General features: G+C 40.2%; 2 protein-coding genes and 1 long non-coding RNA gene across 3 annotated transcripts in view; 1 reads left to right on the forward strand and 2 right to left on the reverse strand.

Annotated features, from left to right (window-relative positions):
• Positions 1–23363, reverse strand: part of LOC100136000 (VHSV-induced protein) — a 109204-nt gene that overhangs the window by 76325 nt on the left and 9516 nt on the right.
• On the forward strand, positions 1300–6892 carry LOC110513557 (tripartite motif-containing protein 16). The gene is made up of 6 exons (XM_036972226.1): positions 1300–1973; positions 2397–2492; positions 5027–5260; positions 5695–5854; positions 5980–6039; positions 6271–6892. The coding sequence occupies exons 1-6, from the start codon at positions 1377–1379 to the stop codon at positions 6786–6788; spliced, it is 1665 nt and encodes a 554-aa protein (XP_036828121.1). The 5' UTR covers positions 1300–1376; the 3' UTR covers positions 6789–6892.
• On the reverse strand, positions 19288–20293 carry LOC118947099. Its single transcript, XR_005041757.1, has 2 exons — positions 19875–20293; positions 19288–19499 (listed from the first exon to the last, which is right to left on the reverse strand). It is a non-coding gene; the product is annotated as an uncharacterized LOC118947099 (long non-coding RNA).

Raw genomic sequence — 23363 nt, forward strand, 5'->3', positions numbered from 1 at the left:
TACTGCCCTGTTGGAGCTAGAAACACAAGCATTGTTAGATATTACTGCATTGTTGGAGCTAGAAACACAAGCATTGTTAGATATTACTGCCCTGTTGGAGCTAGAAACACAAGCATTGTTAGATATTACTGCCCTGTTGGAGCTAGGAACACAAGCATTGTTAGATATTACTGCCCTGTTGGAGTCAGGAACACAAGCATTGTTAGATATTACTGCCCTGTTGGAGTCAGGAACACAAGCATTGTTAGATATTACTGCCCTGTTGGAGTCAGGAACACAAGCATTGTTAGATATTACTGCCCTGTTGGAGCTAGAAACACAATCATTGTTAGATATTACTGCCCTGTTGGAGCTAGAAACACAAGCATTGTTAGATATTACTGCCATGTTGGAGCTAGAAACACAAGCATTTCAATACACCCATGATAACATCTGATAAATATTGGTATGTGTATGCGACCAATAAAATTAAATTTGATATTTTTGAAAGTGTTGGATAATTCTCAATCCGCGTTGTGTCTTGTCTAAGAACAGTCCTTATCTGTGGTACTGTATATTAACTATATACCACACCTCCTCAGTCCTTATCTGTGGTACTGTATATTAACTATATACCACACCTCCTCAGTCCTTATCTGTGGTACTGTATATTAACTATATACCACACCTCCTCAGTCCTTATCTGTGGTACTGTATATTAACTATATACCACACCTCCTCAGTCCTTATCTGTGGTACTGTATATTAACTATATACCACACCTCCTCAGTCCTTATCTGTGGTACTGTATATTAACTATATACCACACCTCCTCAGTCCTTATCTGTGGTACTGTATATTAACTATATACCACACCTCCTCAGTCCTTATCTGTGGTACTGTATATTAACTATATACCACACCTCCTCAGTCCTTATCTGTGGTACTGTATATTAACTATATACCACACCTCCTCAGTCCTTATCTGTGGTACTGTATATTAACTATATACCACACCTCCTCAGTCCTTATTGATTAATTACTACACATAGGTATATTATAAGGCATTATAAAGGTCATTAAAATAATGATACATACGTACTTCATAGAAACTGTTACCCTTCATATATTCTAACAACTCACATTTTAAGATTCATTATGTCATTTGTTCCATGTTAAGGACTCTAACCTTGGAACTAAACTATTTGTCTCCCTCTTGCTGTTGCATGCAGTACCTCTCTCTCTTCCTCCATTCCTCTAACCCCTCCCTCCTTCTAACCCCAGCCCTCTGGCAGAACCAGGAAGTCCCTCCCCTTCCCACAAACTCTCTTCTGAGGAAACGAAACTGATCTGAGTGTCTCTGTCGTCTGTCTGTGTGAGAGTGAACAACCGTCCAAATGGCTCAGCAGGGAGTTCTGCTGGACCAGGACCAGTTCTGTTGTTCTGTCTGTCTGGATCTACTGAAGGAGCCGGTGGCTATTCCCTGTGGACACAGTTACTGTAGGAGCTGTATTGAGGGCTGCTGGGATCAGGATGTTCTGAAAGGGGTCTATAGCTGTCCTCAGTGCAGAGAGACCTTCACTCCAAGGCCTAATCTGAGGAAAAATAACATGTTGGCTGAGCTGGTGGAGAAACTGAGGAAGACAGGACTCCAGGCTGCTCCCCCTCCTGCTCTGTGCTATGCTGGACCTGGAGATGTGGCGTGTGATTTCTGCACTGGGACCAGAAAGCAGAAAGCCCTCATGTCCTGTCTGGCGTGTCTGGCCTCTTACTGTGAGACTCACCTCCAACCTCACTATGAATTTCCTCCTTTGAAGAAGCACAAGCTGGTCAAAGCCAGGGCACAACTACAGGAGAAGATCTGCTCTCATCATGACAAACTGCTGGAGGTTTACTGTCGTACTGATCAGCAGTGTATCTGTTATCTGTGTACAATGGATGAACATAAAGGCCATGATACAGTGTCAGCTGCAGCAGAGAGGACTGAGAAACAGGTAAGACCAGAACAACTTGTTGGTGACTGTCTGATAAACAAAGAATTAAAGATACAGTAGGAACTCAATCTGTTTGAATATGAGATCATTCAAATGAAATGGATCCACAAATATGAACACACACCTTGAGTATATAGATATGTTAACCCAGATTCTCCAAATGTATCTCCATTTTCTAATGTCAAACACTATTATAATTCTGAATGGCCTTTTATGAGTCCAAAGTTCATTCTCAACCCCTTGATACATGTAGGCCTACCATAAAAACTATAATCATTCACATAGCAACATAATATAATATTGTAAAGGGACTTCCTCAGGATTGTCGACCTTCCTCTCTATGGGTCCTATGTCACATTACTATACTATTGATCTACTGGACTAATAAAGCTTGATAGCTCATTGAAGAGTGATTCTCCACAGAGGCAGCTGGGGATGAGTCAGCAGAAGGTCCAGCAGAGATTCCAGGAGAGAGAGAAGGAGCTGAAGGAGCTCCAACAGGCTGTGGAGTCTTTCAAGGTGAGTATTGTTGACCAGAGGAGACACACCATTTCACTTCTCTCCTCCAGTCAGAGAGAGAGAGAGAGAGGGGCACCTATTCAATCCCACTGACCCCACTGTTGGGAACAGGCTGTCTGGACCCCTTTCAGAGAATAGACTGGTTCATGTAACTGACTGGGCTGCCTCATCACATAACCATGAGTAACCATGACAACTCATGTCCCCTATACATTAAAATGGAACTGTCTCTCTCTCAATTGAATTAAATTCATAGGGCTTTATTGGCATGGTAATATATGTTTACATTGCCAAAGCAAGTGAAATAGACAATAAACAAAAGTGAAATAAACAATCAGAAATGAACAGTAAACATTACACTTGGAAGAGATTTGGGGGATGGGGGAGGGTCTATTAGAAGTTAGTAGGACTCTTTTATTTTCTCAGAAGTTCTGAGTTAGGTAGGAGGATTTAGAGTGGTGTAAACCGTGATTGAACACACTCCAGAACAGTAGGTGGCGCCATGCACCTTTAACGTTGGTTTGAGGACCTCCATTATATCATAGAAGAAGAAGTTGGTCTGTGAGGGTTTTGTTGTTCCTGAGGAGGGCTACTATTCTTTTCTCTTTTGGTTTTCAAGTATTTTCAGAATGTATTAAAGCCAAAGCTAAAGCTTCCCTAAACAATTCAATATATCAGTCAATATATTTTCTCTGTGATTTATTTTCTCTCCGTCAACCGTTCCATCGCATCTTAACCGTCTTACCGGGCGGGCACTAGGACCCGGGGGAGGCTGCTGCTGCAGAGGCTGCTGCACCGCTCGTGACTGTCAGTCCTCCTTGTAGCTCATTGGTTAAGCTGTGGCTCGAGACTGTTAACAGTTAACGGACAGGAAACGGCTCTGACAGGACACATTCATGTCGAGGCAGTGATGTGAATGTGTGGTAAGTTAGAATAGAGAGAGAGAGTTTTCACTACTATATACTTTGGTCATAATCAAAGCTTTGTTAACCAATAGGTTTTTATGTGAGGCTGCCTGTAAGTTACAGTGTAACAGACGTTACTAACGGTAACGGTGTCTTTTAAATTCGACATAAGTTATGTGGCGATGATATCTAGTTAACGTTGTATTTAATGTAGTGTAATGACCTGACTAGATCATAAAGGAACAATTGTCCAGACAGAGGATTGAGTTACGAATTGACGGTTTATTAGCAACTTTACACAGGCTACTGTTTGGCCTTAGCTCACGCCAAATAAATGAAAGATACCCCACAAGCCAATCGGGACCTTCTCTTGTGAAGCCCAGACGTAAGAGAGAGAACAAAGGCTGAACCTTAACTTCCAATGCCCCGCCCCCTCCACGCCACTCCGCCAACCACCAGGATGCCCGGCATCAGAACATCCCAGGCATTCCTGTGATTGGCAGATAGCAGGTTGATTGGCATGTCGGACCCCGCGAACACTGGGAACTGGTAAGTACAACACAACCACCTACTAGCCGAACACATAACACACAGCTGTCTGTGCGGGTCGCTACAGTAGTTTTACTATCTGTGCCAGGCTATAAATGACACAGATAATATCTAGTTAACGTTGTATTTAATGTAGTTTTACTATCTGTGCCAGGCTATAAATGACACAGATAATATCTAGTTAACGTTGTATTTAATGTAGTTTTACTATCTGTGCCAGGCTATAAATGACACAGATAATATCTAGTTAACGTTGTATTTAATGTAGTTTTACTATCTGTGCCAGGCTATAAATGACACAGATAATATCTAGTTAACATTGTATTTAATGTAGTTTTACTATCTGTGCCAGGCTATAAATGACACAGATAATATCTAGTTAACGTTGTATTTAATGTAGTTGTACTATCTGTGCCAGGCTATAAATGACACAGATAATATCTAGTTAACCCCGGGGGGTCTGTGTGGCCGGAGAGAGAGGGATATTCCATGATAGTGAGACAGGTACAGAAAACCTCTTGGTCCAAGATGATGATATATATATATATATATATATATATAAGAGGACTGGCCACCCCACAGCCTGGTTCCTCTCTAGGTTTCTTCCTAGGTTTTGGCCTTTCTAGGGAGTTTTTCCTAGCCACCGTGCTTCTACACCTGCATTGCTTGCTGTCTGGGGTTTTAGGCTGGGTTTCTGTACAGCACTTTGAGATATCAGCTGATGTACGAAGGGCTATATAAATACATTTGATTTGATTTGACCAAGAGGTGGTCTGTACCTGTCTGTCCAGGAGGGAGGAGAGTAGAGCAGGACCAAGAGGTGTTCTGTACCTGTCTGTCCAGGAGGGAGGAGAGTAGAGCAGGACCAAGAGGTGTTCTGTACCTGTCTGTCCAGGAGGGAGGAGAGTAGAGCAGGACCAAGAGGTGTTCTGTACCTGTCTGTCCAGGAGGGAGGACAAGTCCTGGTGGACCTGGAGAGCAGGGTGGCGGAGGTCTGACTCAATGAGGTGCAGAGAGGCTACTGAACCTACTGTCTCTCCCTCTCTCCCTCTCTCTCTGTCTCTCTCTCTCTCTCTCCAGCGCTCTGCACAGTCAGCAGTGGAGGACAGTGATCAGATCTTTACTGAGCTGATCCGCTCCATTGAGAGAAGGAGCTCTGAGGTGAAGGAGCTGATCAGAGCCCAAGAGAAGGCTCAAGTGAGTCAAGCTGAAGGACTCCTGGAGCAACTGAAGCAGGAGATAGCTGAGCTGAGGAAGAGAAGCACTGAGCTGGAGCAGCTCTCACACACAGAGGATCACATCCATTTCCTCCAGGTAACTAAACTGTCTTGTTACATGTGATATGAAATTAACTTCATGTGAAACTATTCATCTCAATCATTATGTTGTCCTGTCTCTCTGTCCCTGTCCCTCTCTCTCTGTCCGTCCCTCTCTCTCTGTCCGTCCCTCTCTCTCTGTCCGTCCCTCTCTCTCTGTCCGTCCCTCTCTCTCTCTCTCTCTGTCCGTCCCTCTCTCTCTCTGTCCGTCCCTCTGTCTCTGTCCGTCCCTCTCGCTCTCTCTCTCTCTCTCCCTCTCTCTCTCTCTCTCTCTCTCTCTCCAGAGTTATCAGTCTCTCTCTCTCTCTCTCTCTCCAGAGTTATCAGTCTCTCTCTCTCTCTCTGTCTCTCTCTCTCTCCAGTTATCAGTCTCTCTCTCTCTCTCTCTCTCTCTCCAGAGTTATCAGTCTCTCTGTCTCTCTCTCTCTCCAGAGGTATCAGTCTCTCTCCAGTATCAGTGTATCTTCAGACTTACCCAGCATCGTTGTCCGTCCTCTTCAGTACTTTGGAGATGTGAGTAAGACTGTGTCTGAACTGAGAGAGAAACTAGAAGACTTCCTTAAAGGAGAATGGACCAAGATCTCCACTACAGGTGTGTTGAAAACAATAAGAACATCAACTTTAGACCATTGAAAGTTCCCTACTAGTCATATACATGTGGAATATGGTCTGATGATAACATTCCCTCTCTCTGTCAATGTGTTTGTGTGTCTGTAGTGAATATAGTGGATGTTGTACTGCCTCCAGAGCCCAAGACCAGAGAACAGTTGTTACAATGTGAGTCTCTTTATTGTGAAGTAACTAACAGTCTCTTTTTACTGACACTCCTAACAATCCCTCTAGAAATATATAGCAATAGTAGATCTAATCAAAGACTGGGTATCTATCTGACTCCTCATATTTCTCTGATTTGATCTCTGCTGTGCTCTAATCAAAGACAGGGTAGATACAGTATCTGACTTAACTTATTGTTCTGACTCCCCTCATTGGTCTCTGCTCTTCTCCCAGATTCCTGTCAGCTCACACTGGACCCAAACACAGCACACACACACCTCTCTCTGTCTAAAGGGAACAGAAAGGTGACCTGTACACGCCAAGTCCAACCATATCCTGACCATCCAGACAGATTCACCAACTGGTGTCAGGTTCTGTGTAGAGAGGGTCTGTCTGGACGCTGTTACTGGGAGGTGGAGTGGACTGGTGTTGTTGTTACATCAGTCTCATATAAAGACATCAGCAGAACAGGGACAGATAGTGGATTTGGATACAATAACAAGTCCTGGAGTTTACAGTACTATAGAGGTGATTATTGTTTCAGACACAATAATGTTGAGACTAAAGTATCAGGCCCTCAGTCCTCCAGAGTAGGAGTGCACCTGGATCACAAGGCAGGTACCCTGTCCTTCTACAGTGTCTCTGACACAATGACCCTCCTCCACAGAGTCCAGACCACATTCACTCAGCACCTCTATCCTGGGTTTGGTCTCTATAATTATAATGGTACTGCTGAGCTGGTTAAACTGTAGTAGGGTCCACATAGATACTAGTCATGCTGGTGTAGTCTATAGCTGAGCTGGTTAAACTGTAGTAGGGTCCACATAGATACTAGTCATGCTGGTGTAGTCTATAGCTGAGCTGGTTAAACTGTAGTAGGGTCCACATAGATACTAGTCATGCTGGTGTAGTCTATAGCTGAGCTGGTTAAACTGTAGTAGGGTCCACATAGATACTAGTCATGCTGGTGTAGTCTATAGCTGAGCTGGTTAAACTGTAGTAGGGTCTACATAGATACTAGTCATGCTGGTGTAGTCTATAGCTGAGCTGGTTAAACTGTAGTAGGGTCCACATAGATACTAGTCATGCTGGTGTAGTCTATAGCTGAGCTGGTTAAACTGTAGTAGGGTCTACATAGATACTAGTCATGCTGGTGTAGTCTATAGCTGAGCTGGTTAAACTGTAGTAGGGTCTACATAGATACTAGTCATGCTGGTGTAGTCTATAGCTGAGCTGGTTAAACTGTAGTAGGGTCCACATAGATACTAGTCATGCTGGTGTAGTCTATAGCTGAGCTGGTTAAACTGTAGTAGGGTCCACATAGATACTAGTCATGCTGGTGTAGTCTATAGCTGAGCTGGTTAAACTGTAGTAGGGTCCACATAGATACTAGTCATGCTGGTGTAGTCTATAGCTGAGCTGGTTAAACTGTAGTAGGGTCCACATAGATACTAGTCATGCTGGTGTAGTCTATAGCTGAGCTGGTTAAACTGTAGTAGGGTCCACATAGATACTAGTCATGCTGGTGTAGTCTATAGCTGAGCTGGTTAAACTGTAGTAGGGTCCACATAGATACTAGTCATGCTGGTGTAGTCTATAGCTGAGCTGGTTAAACTGTAGTAGGGTCCACATAGATACTAGTCATGCTGGTGTAGTCTATAGCTGAGCTGGTTAAACTGTAGTAGGGTCCACATAGATACTAGTCATGCTGGTGTAGTCTATAGCTGAGCTGGTTAAACTGTAGTAGGGTCCACATAGATACTAGTCATGCTGGTGTAGTCTATAGCTGAGCTGGTTAAACTGTAGTAGGGTCCACATAGATACTAGTCATGCTGGTGTAGTCTATAGCTGAGCTGGTTAAACTGTAGTAGGGTCCACATAGATACTAGTCATGCTGGTGTAGTCTATAGCTGAGCTGGTTAAACTGTAGTAGGGTCCACATAGATACTAGTCATGCTGGTGTAGTCTATAGCTGAGCTGGTTAAACTGTAGTAGGGTCCACATAGATACTAGTCATGCTGGTGTAGTCTATAGCTGAGCTGGTTAAACTGTAGTAGGGTCCACATAGATACTAGTCATGCTGGTGTAGTCTATAGCTGAGCTGGTTAAACTGTAGTAGGGTCCACATAGATACTAGTCATGCTGGTGTAGTCTATAGCTGAGCTGGTTAAACTGTAGTAGGGTCCACATAGATACTAGTCATGCTGGTGTAGTCTATAGCTGAGCTGGTTAAACTGTAGTAGGGTCCACATAGATACTAGTCATGCTGGTGTAGTCTATAGCTGAGCTGGTTAAACTGTAGTAGGGTCCACATAGATACTAGTCATGCTGGTGTAGTCTATAGCTGAGCTGGTTAAACTGTAAACTGATTTGTTATTAATTAAAATTCAATACAATGTTTTAATCTTGTACATTTCCATGAATCATGATGTCTGGTGTTGATGTATATTGGTTGTCATTCAGAACCATTGATATGTCTACATACAGTACCTGTATTGATAGTCCATACTGGTCTTTACTATGGTTCTACATACAGTATCTGTATTGGTAGTCCATACTGGTCTTTACTATGGTTCTACATACAGTACCTGTATTGATAGTCCATACTGGTCTTTACTATGGTTCTACATACAGTATCTGTATTGATAGTCCATACTGGTCTTTACTATGGTTCTACATACAGTATCTGTATTGATAGTCCATACTGGTCTTTACTATGGTTCTACATACAGTACCTGTATTGATAGTCCATACTGGTCTTTACTATGGTTCTACATACAGTATCTGTATTGATAGTCCATACTGGTCTGTACTATGGTTCTACATACAGTATCTGTATTGATAGTCCATACTGGTCTTTACTATGGTTCTACATACAGTATCTGTATTGATAGTCCATACTGGTCTTTACTATGGTTCTACATACAGTACCTGTATTGATAGTCCATACTGGGCTTTACTATGGTTCTACATACACTACCTGTATTGTACCTGGAGGGTTTCTACTCACATATTCCTTTATCTCCACAACTTTATCTGATTCTCTCCCACTTCCCTTCATGGATTTAAAGGAAATGACTGGTTTATGTAAACTCCCTCTACCCCATGTCAACACCAATCCAATGCTTTTACATTTGTGAGGAGTAGAGAAGGAATGTTCCACTTCAGGAGGAAGGAGAGATTATTGGGACTCCCCCATGGAGTGATGATAGAGGGATGAGAAAGAGGAGAGAGGTCATTGTTGGACTGGATATATTTATTCCCTCATTACTGACTTATTCTGTTTCAATAACATAATTACAAAACACAAACTAATTACATTCAAGGAATTGTTATTGTATTAAAGTAAATCTGTATTAAAATTCACCATAAAATATACAGTTCATTCCATAGCTTAACATGGGTAATGCTCCCTCCCTCCTATAAGAGTCATTGATGTGTTGGATGAGATGGGACCCTGCCTTCACCTGGGGATATTTGTTGGATCCGTCACAGCAGGGGTTGTAAAACCCTATGGACCTGAAAGGGACTGCAGTGTGCTCCAGTCTCCAGCAGGGGACAGTAAAACCCTATGGACCTGAAAGGGGCTGCAATGTGCTCCAGTCTCCAGCAGGGGGCAGTAAAACCATATGGACCTGAAAGGGACTGCAGTGTGCTCCAGTCTCCAGCAGGGGGCAGTAAAACCCTATAGACATTAAAGGGACTGCAGTGTGCTCCAGTCTCCAGCAGGGGGCAGTAAAACCCTATGGACCTGAAAGGGACTGCAGTGTGCTCCAGTCTCCAGCAGGGGGCAGTAAACCCCTATGGACATGAAAGGGAAAGTGTGTTCCAGTCTCGGGGCAGCAGGGTAGCAGTTTTGGACTAGTAACCGGAAGGTTGCGCGTTCAAACCCCCGAGCTGACAAGGTACAAATCTGTCGTTGTGCCCCTGAACAGGCAGTTAACCCACTGTTCCTAGGCCGTCATTGAAAATAAGAATTTGTTCTTAACTGACTTGCCTAGTTAAATAAAGGTAAAAAAAAAAAACATGATTAAAAAACATGTTATATCAAAAATAAACTAATTTGAATAACCAATCAACTTATCTCATAAAGCAATGGTTAAATAGAGTAGAAACTGGTGTTTCTCATTCATTTTATAATTAAATCCCACCTGTTTCTATCATTTCTAGTGAGATTGTTCTGGTCTCACCAGAAAGTCAGGATACAGGGCATTTGACACCATTAAATATTCCCTCTCTCTTTTCTTTCCCTGTCCTTCACAAATCATTTCAAAACCTTCCAAACATTTCCATCCTTCTTCAAACCCAATTTACAACTGAATTGAAAAGACCACATCCAAAATAAATCCCACAGTATCAACACCACTAATGCATATTCGTAACCAGTAAATTGTGTGTGTGTGCTGGTGAACCGTAGGTCAAAAACACACCTGAACAAGGCCTCACTTATCTGGAAGTCTGTTTATGGCCTAATCCAGATACTTTTATACTGCTCTCCCCGATACCACAGTCTCCGGGGACATTCCAACGAGAGATAATGAAACCCCCTTTTCTGGAAAAGAAATTGTACATTTCGTTAGCATTCACTATGTTACATTTTAATCAGCAAGCCAAAAGTATGAATTATAAACTAAACATGATAATTGTAAATCCACTGTCTTTACTCTCATCATTAAATTTATCAATTATAAACCAAACATGATAATTGTAAATCCACTGTCTTTACTCTCATCATTAAATGTATTAATTATAAACCAAACATGATAATTGTAAATCCACTGTCTTTACTCTCATCATTAAATGTATTAATTATAAACTAAACATGATAATTGTAAATCCACTGTCCTTACTCTCATCATTAAATGTATTAATTATAAACCAAACATGATAATTGTAAATCCACTGTCTTTACTCTCATCATTAAATGTATTAATTATAAACTAAACATGATAATTGTAAATCCACTGTCCTTACTCTCATCATTAAATGTATTAATTATAAACCAAACATGATAATTGTAAATCCACTGTCCTTACTCTCATCATTAAATGTATTAATTATAAACTAAACATGATAATTGTAAATCCACTGTCCTTACTCTCATCATTAAATGTATTAATTATAAACCAAACATGATAATTGTAAATCCACTGTCCTTACTCTCATCATTAAATGTATTAATTATAAACCAAACATAATTGTAAATCCACTGTCTTTACTCTCATCATTAAATGTATTAATTATAAACTAAACATGATAATTGTAAATCCACTGTCTTTACTCTCATCATTAAATGTATTAATTATAAACTAAACATGATAATTGTAAATCCACTGTCTTTACTCTCATCATTAAATGTATTAATTATAAACTAAACATGATAATTGTAAATCCACTGTCTTTACTCTCATCATTAAATGTATTAATTATAAACTAAACATGATAATTGTAAATCCACTGTCTTTACTCTCATCATTAAATGTATTAATTATAAACCAAACATAATTGTAAATCCACTGTCTTTACTCTCATCATTAAATGTATTAATTATAAACTAAACATGATAATTGTAAATCCACTGTCTTTACTCTCATCATTAAATGTATTAATTATAAACCAAACATGATAATTGTAAATCCACTGTCCTTACTCTCATCATTAAATGTATTAATTATAAACTAAACATGATAATTGTAAATCCACTGTCTTTACTCTCATCATTAAATGTATTAATTATAAACCAAACATGATAATTGTAAATCCACTGTCTTTACTCTCATCATTAAATGTATTAATTATAAACCAAACATGATAATTGTAAATCCACTGTCCTTACTCTCATCATTAAATGTATTAATTATAAACTAAACATGATAATTGTAAATCCACTGTCCTTACTCTCATCATTAAATGTATTAATTATAAACCAAACATGATAATTGTAAATCCACTGTCCTTACTCTCATCATTAAATGTATTAATTATAAACTAAACATGATAATTGTAAATCCACTGTCCTTTACTCTCATCATTAAATGTATTAATTATAAACCAAACATGATAATTGTAAATCCACTGTCCTTACTCTCATCATTAAATGTATTAATTATAAACCAAACATAATTGTAAATCCACTGTCTTTACTCTCATCATTAAATGTATTAATTATAAACCAAACATGATAATTGTAAATCCACTGTCTTTACTCTCATCATTAAATGTTTGTTTCAACCCACCAACGTTTATGTATCTTTTATTCAGTCCTATTCTCCATAACCACCACAATGTTCATGAACTAACTGAAAACATGTCCACTTCTTTTCAGGTTTAGTAACCCCTTTGCTAATTCCTCGTTACCCCTCCACCCCTTTCCTACATTCTAGAAATCTATTTCAGAATAAAACCACATCAAACGTAAATCTATTTCAGAATAAAACCACATACATCTCATGAGATCAAAAAAAAAGCAAGGCTTTCTGAGCCCACCCAACACGCAGGCGCTCCATCTAGCCATCATCTAGCCATCTGGAAATGCAAATGCGCTACGCTAAATGCTAATAGCACTCGTTAAAACTCAAACGTTCATTAAAACACACATGCAGGGTACTGAATTAAAGCTACACTCGTTTTGAATCTAGCCAACAAGTCAGATTTTTAAAATGCTTTTCGGCGAAAGCATGAGAAGCTGTTATCTGATAGCATGCAACACCCCGAAATACCTGAAGGGGACATAAACAAAATAATTAGCATAGCCGGCGCTACACAAAACGCAGAAATAAAATATAAAACATTCATTACCTTTGAAGAGCTTCTTTGTTGGCACTCCAATATGTCCCATAAACATCACTATTGGGTCTTTTTTTTCGAATAAATCGGTCCATATATACCCCAAATATCGATCACAAAACACTTTGAAATACTTTTAAAGTAAGGGGTAGGCTTAAGTGGTTTTAACAAGGAGTGTTTGGCCATATAATTTAAATGTGTTCCCTTTAGAATCCCTTCCCCAGGCATTTCACCAGATTCTTCATCCCAAAATACGTTTTCCTGTGATCCCTGGCCTCTACTAAAACGTTGGGTAAGACGTGATCTCATACAACATCCTTCACATAGAATCTGTAACCTCTATGTACCACTATCAATCGAACCGAATCGAATCAAATTTTTACACTACATTTCTGTGGTTTACCTTGGCCATTGAAACTATAGTTAGTGACTATAGTTAGTTATATTCCACTCTCAAAACATCTTGCTCTATTTTATCCACAACCCCCACAATTGTCGTTGTCACGTTCTGACATTAGTTATTTTGTTAAGTCTTTGTTTTAGTATGGTCAGGGCGTGAGTTGGGTGGGTTGTCTATGTTTGTTTTTCTATGAGTTGGTATTTCTGTGTTTGGCCTGGTATGGTTCTCAATCAGAGGCAGCTGTCAATCGTTGTCCCAGGCAGCCTGTTTTCACCCTTGTGGGTGATTATTCTGTGTTCCACACGGAACTGTTTCGGTTTCTGTGCTTTCACGTTGTTATTTTTGTATTTTTCTGTGTTCTATTAAAAGTATCATGAACACTCACCACGCTGCACATTGGTCCTCCGATCCTTCCTACTACTCCTCCTCAGTTTATATCTTATTATAAACATTATGGACACTTACCACGCTGCGCATTGGTCCTTCGATCCTTCCTACTACTCCTCCTCAGTTTATATCTTATTATAAACATTATGGACACTCACCACGCTGCGCATTGGTCCTTCGATCCTTCCTACTACTCCTCCTCAGTTTATATCTTATTATAAACATTATGGACACTCACCACGCTGCACATTGGTCCTCCGATCCTTCCTACTACTCCTGCTCAGTTTATATCTTATTATAAACATTATGGACACTTACCACGCTGCACATTGGTCCTCCGATCCTTCCTACTACTCCTCCTCAGTTTATATCTTATTATAAACATCATGAACACTCACCACGCTGCACATTGGTCCTCCGATCCTTCCTATTACTCCTCAGGAGAGGAGGATGACAGCCATTACAGTCATTTTGATCACAGGTTTCAAACCTGCCATCAAAGCCGAAATACAAATTATATCAATGTCCTCACATACCCAGTCTTTTTGTAGCTAAGTACATCTATTAATTATATCAATGTCCTCACATACCCAGTCTTTTTGTAGCTAAGTACATCTATTAATTATATCAATGTCCTCACATACCCAGTCTTTTTGTAGCTAAGTACATCTATTAATTATATCAATGTCCTCACATACCCAGTCTTTTTGTAGCTAAGTACATCTATTAATTATACCAATGTCCTCACATACCCAGTATTTTTGTAGCTAAGTACATCTATTCATTATATCAATGTCCTCACATACCCAGTATTTTTGTAGCTAAGTACATCTATAAATTATATCAATGTCCTCACATACCCAGTCTCTTTGTAGCTAAGTACATCTATTAATTATATCAATGTCCTCACATACCCAGTCTTTTTGTAGCTAAGTACATCTATGAATTATATCAATGTCCTCACATACCCAGTCTTTTTGTAGCTAAGTACATCTATTAATTATACCAATGTCCTCACATACCCAGTATTTTTGTAGCTAAGTACATCTATTAATTATACCAATGTCCTCACATACCCAGTATTTTTGTAGCTAAGTACATCTATTCATTATATCAATGTCCTCACATACCCAGTCTTTTTGTAGCTAAGTACATCTATTAATTATATCAATGTCCTCACATACCCAGTCTTTTTGTAGCTAAGTACATCTATTAATTATATCAATGTCCTCACATACCCAGTCTCTTTGTAGCTAAGTACATCTATGAATTATATCAATGTCTTCACATACCCAGTCTCTTTGTAGCTAAGTACATCTATTAATTCCCCATATTCCAGAAGAATTGGTAAAAAGATCTCGCGCTTCTTTCAGCGACTCCATGGCTTTATTAAAAGCCTCCATCTTACAAGGAGAAACGGGGCCGTTATTATTCCCAAACCTTTCCCTTCTTTAAATAATACACACCTTCTATTAACTATTTTCCAAGGCAGCGCTACCCACTTCCCCGGATAATAATTCATTGGTCACAACACTTAATACCTTGTATTAGAACCTAAACTATAAAGCTTGTAGATGTATTACTGGAGAATATGGATGACTTAATGTCTTATTCCAGTATTGCACCTTAAATATCACTATTATTAATAACCCATATTACCAAATCATTCACACTTGTCTTCCTATTTCCACATAATCTTTCATAACAGTTCAACTTTTCTGGGTTCCTTCCTGCACATTGCTCAGTCTCCCCTGTCCTTTCCAGGTCCTTTTCTTTTACCTGAGAGGCCACAGAGGGAGTCTCCTTCTCATCTTCCACCTTTGTTTCTCTCTTTATTTCCACCACTCTGGACACCAGGAGGTTTTACCCACTGGTGCATGGTGGGGGTTTTACCCACTGGTGCATGGTGGGGGTTTTACCCACTGGTGTATGGTGGAGGTTTTACCCACTGGTGCATGGTGGGGGTTTTACCCACTGGTGCATGTTGGGGGTTTTACCCACTGGTGTATGGTGGAGGTTTTACCCACTGGTGCATGGTGGGGGTTTTACCCACTGGTGCATGGTGGAGGTTTTACCCACTGGTGCATGGTGAAGGTTTTACCCACTGGTGCATGGTGGGGGTTTTACCCACTGGTGTATGGTGGGGGTTTTACCCACTGGTGCATGGTGGGGGTTTTACCCACTGGTGCATGGTGGGGGTTTTACCCACTGGTGCATGGTGGGGGTTTTACCCACTGGTGTATGGTGGGGGTTTTACCCACTGGTGTATGGTGGGGGTTTTACCCACTGGTGTATGGTGGGTTTTTACCCACTGGTGCATGGTGGGGGTTTTACCCACTGGTGCATGGTGGGGGTTTTACCCACTGGTGCATGGTGGAGGTTCTGCCAACCATTCCACCTTCTTCCTGTCTGACTTTTCATTCTTTCTTCAACATTCCTCCAGTTTTCTTTATACTTTCCAACAATCCTTCTGCTTTGAACATGTGGACCTCGTGTTCTCTTTTATTTATCCTTTTCTTTCCTGTGTCACTTGTTTTATGTGTTTTTATTAGAGTTTCCATTTCCTCACATACTGAGACATCAAATGTTCCCTCCTCTGACCATTTAGTGCCCATTTTCCTGCTGCGTTTTCACATTTCTAAACATTTCTATTAGTTCTTCCTTACATAGGGGACGCCTGGCGCCCAGAATTTATTCTGCTGTTTTACTCATTTTTGCAGCCTGTATTTGTGGTCTTCCTACCATCAGTCTCAGTTGTATTCCTTTTTCTGTGTTAGGTCTGCTAGTTACTAGTATTGTCTTTAATTTTAGTCTACTGACAGTTTATATTTTTATTATTGCTGCTCTTTCATTTATTAACTTCCTTATTTACTGATTCAATTCCTCAACACAGCCAAGCAGTAACCACAGGGTTTTACCTGTCTGAGTAGTAACCACAGGGTTTTACCTGTCTGAGTAGTAACCACAGGGTTTTACCTGTTTGAGTAGTCCTTTACTGATTCACTTCCTCAACACAGCCAAGCAGTAACCACAGGGTTTTACCTGTCTGAGTAGTAACCACAGGGTTTTACCTGTCTGAGTAGTAACCACAGGGTTTTACCTGTCTGAGTAGTAACCACAGGGTTTTACCTGTCTGAGTAGTAACCACAGGGTTTTACCTGTCTGAGTAGTCCTTTACTGATTCACTTCCTCAACACAGCCAAGCAGTAACCACAGGGTTTTACCTGTCTGAGTAGTTTGGCCCAACTGAATCAGTCAACACAATCCTAACTCAATCAGACTGAACAGACTGGTCAGATGAACCACCTGAACAAGACAGGTGAATAACTCCACTCAACTGAACCATCCAGAACAGATGAAACACACAACTCCCAATCTGCAGCCACACTATTATTTATTTTATTCTGTTACAGCCCTTAAAGCTTTTTCATTTGTTCATGTTTATTCTTCCATTATTTTGCATGCATTTATTGAATTCAAAAGCTCCGGATATTTTTAGTTCAATAAATTTGGAGAGACCTACTTGGTGTTTTTATTGCTCTCGTAAGTAAGAGGTGGGGCAGCAGGTATTCTAGTGGTCAGAGCATTGGACTAATCATTTGAAAGGTTGCAACATCAAATCCCTGAGCTGACAAGGCAAAAATCTGTCGTTCTGCCCCTGAACAAGGAAGTTAACCCACTGCTCCCCGGTAGGCCGTCAATGTAAATAATAATGTGTTCTAAATTGACTTGTCTAGTTAAATAAAAACAGCTTACCTCTCATCTAGGTGGCCACCTGTTTGCGCAATTCGTCCAGAAAGACCCGTCTGCAGTCACAGAGTTTTCCACCATTTGCTGGTCCCTTGTAGCCACTCCTGGCCAGCTCGCCATTTATGTCGTGGAAATATTCGCTCAATCACATTTCTCAGATACCAGAACTTGTGAATTCAAATAGACTTTATTACAAAGTAACAAGCCGAGCTGGGCCATGGACCAACTGCCGGACTCAGTCTCAGTCCACTCCTTTTATACAGTTTCATGCTTATAGAAGTGTCATCGTCCCTCCACTTTATGCTAATAACCAGATCCCCTCGGCTTTACTCCACCATTGTTTCCAAATCTAAGTTCTTTCCTCTAGGCGGGGTTCCCCTCCCCTCTAGTTCCTTGGATCAATTATATTGGTGCCGCACCTATACATTATTTCCAGGAAATAATAAGTACAGATTACTATAGGAAATTATAAGATTGCTACTAGCCCTTATCGGACTATAATATTACTACGGGCCATTATAGGATTAAGTACAGATAACTATAGTTCATTATAGAATTATACCAATAAGTACAGATAACTATAGTTCATTATAGTATTATACCAATAAGTACAGATAACTATAGTTCATTATAGTATTATACCAATAAGTACAGATAACTATAGTTCATTATAGAATTATACCAATAAGTACAGATAACTATAGTTCATTATAGTATTATACCAATAAGTACAGATAACTATAGTTCATTATAGAATTATACCAATAAGTACAGACCACTATAGTTCATTATAGAATTATACCATTAAGTACAGATCACTATAGTTCATTATAGAATTATACCAATAAGTACAGACCACTATAGTTCATTATAGAATTATACCATTAAGTACAGATAACTATAGTTCACTATAGAATTATACCATTAAGTACAGATAACTATAGTTCATTATAGAATTATACCATTAAGTACAGATAACTATAGTTCATTATAGAATTATACCAATAAGTAAACTCATTTCTAGAAATACACATAGTGGCTTTGCTTATTCCCTTTAGTGATATTCAGCCTTTTAACAAGAAACACATTCTGTTAACAGAAAACACCCTCACTATCAATTGCTGAAAAGAAACCACTACTAAAGGACATCAATAAGAAGAAGAGACTTGCTTGGGTCAAGAAACACGAGCAATGGACATTAGACCGGTGGAAATATGTATTTTCGTCTGATGAGTCCAGATTTAAGACTTCTGGTTCCAACCGCCGTGTCTTTGTGAGAAGCAGAGTAGGTGAACAGATGATCTCTGCATATGTATTTTCCACCGTGAAGCATGGAGGAGGAGGTGTGATGGTGCTTTGCTGGTGACACTGTCAGTGATTTATTTAGAATTCAAGGCACACTTAACCAGCATAGCAACCACAGCATTCTGCAGCAATACGCCATCTCATCTGGTTTGTGCTTAGTGGGACTATAATTTGTTTTTCAGCAGGACAATGACCCAACACCCCTTCAGGCTGTGTAAGGGCTATTTGACCAAGAAGGAGAGTGATGGAGTGCTGCACCAGATGACCTGGCCTCCACTTGATTTGTTGAACACGTTTTTGGTTACTACATGATTCCATATGTGTTATTTCATAGTTTTGATGTCTTCACTATTATTCTACAATGTAGGAAATAGTAAAAATAAAGAAAAACCCTTGAATGAATTGGTGTGTCCAAACTTTTGACTGGTACTGTATGTTAAGGGGATTGTTCACCCCAATAGAAAGGTTCAAACCTCTAAATACCATCTTATTAGATGGATCCATTTCCCCCCATTAGTTTGGGATTCAGACCTGCAGTCATCTTGATTTCAGACCACTTTGGAGAAGTGATCCACAGGCAGTAAATCTATTGTAGAATAAATGGAACCTGGATCCATTTCATTCTATTAACATGGTTTATGTGTTATAGCAGTAATGGGGTTAAACTGATATTAAAATGACAACTCCATAGGTGGTACCAGGTCAGGGGAGTTCATCTCTGCTCCCAGCATCCCTGGGACAGTACTGATCAACATAGCTGACCTGATGCAGAGGTGGACCAGTGATGTTTTCCTCTCAGTGGTGAGACTTGCCCTTCCATTTGACACACCTTTACCTGATGAGATCATACAAGACGTTGCAGGCGTATTGCATGTGGTAACAGATGTGTTCAAATAGTATTTAAAATAATATTGAATACTTAATGAGCAGTGGTTGAATGAGTTTGTTGTAATGGAGCCAATACAAAAGTCCTAAAAGTACAAACAAACCCCGCCCACCTGGAGGACTAAAGGAAATGCTCAAAGAATTTTTTAGATATTAAACAGTATTTGAATCCAGGGTCGTAATGATTAGAGAACACTGTAGCAAAACATTTAGCAACAGAATTATTTTAGTTCAGTTAGTCCCTTCGTGTTTCAGTTCATATTCTTCAGTTTGGCGCCTCGTGAATGTGATTCAGGTCTCTGTGGAAACATAAATGTAAATTCACCTTTGATTTTTACTCCTCACTTTCCTTTTCAGGTCCATAGGGTTTTACTGCCCCCTGCTGGAGACTGGAGCACACTGCAGTCCCTTTCAGGTCCATAGGGTTTTACTGCCCCCTGCTGGAGACTGGAGCACACTGCAGTCTCTTTCAGGTCCATAGGGTTTTACTGCCCCCTGCTGGAGACTGGAGCACACTGCAGTCTCTTTCAGGTCCATATGATTCTACTGCCCCCTGCTGGAGACTGGAACACACTGCAGTCCCTGGCTTTCTTTGTGCAGTCAGATGATGAGGCCCTCATCAATACAGATACTGTATGTAGAACCATAGTAAAGACCAGTATGGACTATCAATACAGATACTGTATGTAGAACCATAGTAAAGACCAGTATGGACTATCAATACAGGTACTGTATGTAGAACCATAGTAAAGACCAGTATGGACTATCAATACAAGTACTATATGTAGTACCATAGTAAAGACCAGTATGTACTATCAATACAGGTACTGTATGTAGAACCATAGTAAAGACCAGTATGGATTATCAATACAGATACTGTATGTAGAACCATAGTAAAGACCAGTATGGACTATCAATACAGGTACTGTATGTAGAACCATAGTAAAGACCAGTATGGACTATCAATACAGGTACTGTATGTAGAACCATAGTAAAGACCAGTATGGACTATCAATACAGGTACTGTATGTAGAACCATAGTAAAGACCAGTATGGACTATCAATACAAGTACTATATGTAGTACCATAGTAAAGACCAGTATGTACTATCAATACAGGTACTGTATGTAGAACCATAGTAAAGACCAGTATGGACTATCAATACAGATACTGTATATAGAACCATAGTAAAGACCAGTATGGACTATCAGTACAGGTACTGTATGTAGAACCATAGTAAAGACCAGTATTGACTATCAATACAAAGTGACCATTTAGAATGAGGCCCAGTTCAATGAGAGGAAGTCTTAACAGAACTGGGGGATGACAGACAGGAAGTGGGGGGGTGGAGATCTAATATATTTTTGTGCCAAACACTAAAGCATGATATTGTAATAAATCTACACCCTGTTCCCTACGTAGAACACTACTTTAGACCTGGTAAGATGCACCGTATTGCACTACGTAGGGAATAGGGAACCATTTGGAACAGAGACAGTAATTCCCCTGAACATCTTCCTCTTCCTCATCTGGTTTCTTGAACAGCCCTTCACTCCTCCCCTCTTCCTCCCCTCCTCCCTTTTCATTCTATTCTATCAGCCACACCACTAGCTCACCTCCACACAATACATTTACAAGTTAAAGACACACCTTGGAATAAATAACAAAGGAAAACTATTACTAGATGAAGTTGAGTGTTTTTTATTATTTCCCATCACCATAAATCATATTTAATCACTGAACAGTAGCAGACCTAACTTCATCTGTTCCTGACTCTGGATAGTGGATTAAAAAGACCATCAATCTCCAATGATATTAAAGTACTATTCTGAACGTTACTGATATACTGAGTGGCAAGTCAAGATATCTGCTGGTTTTATTGTTTGGTCAACAGCACCACCTGCTGGACAGGTTTAATGTTGCTGGACTGAGCAGTATGGGAGGATGAAAGATGACACATTTAGGGCCAGTTTCCTGGACATCTACATTGAACATACTGTTTAGTCCAGGACTAGGATTAATCTGTGTCTGGGAAACCAGACCATATAGTTTAGTAGAAAGTAAGTGATACCAGCTTGTAGTGGGCTGACTAGTCCTGAATTGTCCTTTAGTTCCTGGACCATTTTCCATGCAGCTCCAGGTAACAGAGAACACATCAATTAGGACCGAGCCAACAAGCTGATCAATGATACTGAGGAGAATTACATAGAGACAGAGAACCAACTGAGAAAACATATCAATGGTTCTGAATGACAACCAATATACATCAACACCAGACATCATGATTCATGGAAATGTACAAGATTAAAACATTGTATTGAATTTTAATGAATAACAAATCAGTTTACAGTTTAACCAGCTCAGCAGTATTATTATAATAATAGAGACTAAACCCAGGATAGAGGGGCTGAGTGAATGTGGTCTGGACTCTGTGGAGGAGGGTCATTGTGTCAGAGACACTGTAGAAGGACAGAGTACCTGCCTTGTGATCCAGGTACAATCCTAATCTGGAGGACTGAGGGCCTGATACTAAAGTCTCAACATTATTGTGTCTGAAACAATAACCATCACTATCGTAATCTAAACTCCAGGACTTGTTATTGTATCCAAATCCACTATTTGTCCCTGTTCTGCTGATGTCTTTATATGAGACTGCTGTATAAACAACATCACCACTCCACTCCACCTCCCAGTAACAGCGTCCAGACAGACCCTCTCTACACAGAACCTGACATCAGTTGGTGAATCTGTCTGGGTGGACAGGATATGGTTGGACTTGGTGTGTACAGGTCACCTTTCTGTTCCCTTCAGACAGAGAGAGGTGTGTGCCTGCTGTGTTTGGGTCCAGTGTGAGCTGACAGGAATCTGGGAGAAGAGCAGAGACCAATGAGGGGAGTCAGAACAATAAGTTAAGTCAGATACTGTATCTACCCTGTCTTTGATTAGAGCACAGCAGAGATCAAATCAGAGAAATATGAGGAGTCAGATAGATACCCAGTCTTTGATTAGATCTACTATTGCTAGTAGAGTGTCAGTAAAAAGAGACTGTTAGTTATTTCACAATAAAGAGACTCACAATGTAACAACTGTTCTCTGGTCTTGGGCTCTGGAGGCAGTACAACATCCACTATATTCACTACAGACACACAAACACATTGACAGAGAGAGGGAATGTTATCATCAGACCATATTCCATATGTATATTACTAATAGGGAACTTTCAATGGTCTAAAGGTGATGTTCTTATTGTTTTCAACACACCTGTAGTGGAGATCTTGGTCCATTCTCCTTTAAGGAAGTCTTCTAGTTTCTCTCTCAGTTCAGACACAGTCTTACTCACATCTCCAAAGTACTGAAGAGGACGGACAACGATGCTGGGTAAGTCTGAAGATACACTGATACTGGAGAGAGACAGATACCTCTGGGGAGAGGGAGAGAGGGAGAGAGAGAGAGAGAGAGAGAGAGAGAGAGAGAGAGAGAGACTGATAACTCTGGAGAGAGAGAGAGAGAGAGAGAGACTGATAACTCTGGAGAGAGAGAGAGAGATAGAGAGAGACTGATAACTCTGGAGAGAGAGAGAGAGAGAGAGAGAGAGAGAGAGAGAGACTGATAACTATGGAGAGAGAGAAGAGAGAGAGAGGCTGATAACTCTGGAGAGAGAGGAGAGAGAGAGAGAGAGACTGATAACTCTGGAGAGAGAGAGAGAGAGAGAGAGAGAGAGACGGATAACTCTGGAGAGAGAGAGAGAGACTGATAACTCTGGAGAGAGAGAGAGAGACTGATAACTGGAGAGAGAGAGAGAGACTGATAACTC

The sequence above is a fragment of the Oncorhynchus mykiss genome, unplaced genomic scaffold (assembly GCF_013265735.2).
Source record: "Oncorhynchus mykiss isolate Arlee unplaced genomic scaffold, USDA_OmykA_1.1 un_scaffold_121, whole genome shotgun sequence".
NCBI lineage: Eukaryota > Metazoa > Chordata > Actinopteri > Salmoniformes > Salmonidae > Oncorhynchus > Oncorhynchus mykiss.

Excerpts from the sequence above, each read along its gene's own strand:
- LOC110513557 (XM_036972226.1), top strand. The coding sequence starts at position 1,377 with ATGGCTCAGCAGGGAGTTCTGCTGGACCAGGACCAGTTCTGTTGTTCT. Across the intron at positions 2,493-5,026 it reads AGGCTGTGGAGTCTTTCAAG|CGCTCTGCACAGTCAGCAGT; the intron begins GTGAGTATTGTT and ends CTCTCTCTCCAG. Across the intron at positions 5,261-5,694 it reads ATCACATCCATTTCCTCCAG|AGGTATCAGTCTCTCTCCAG; the intron begins GTAACTAAACTG and ends CTCTCTCTCCAG.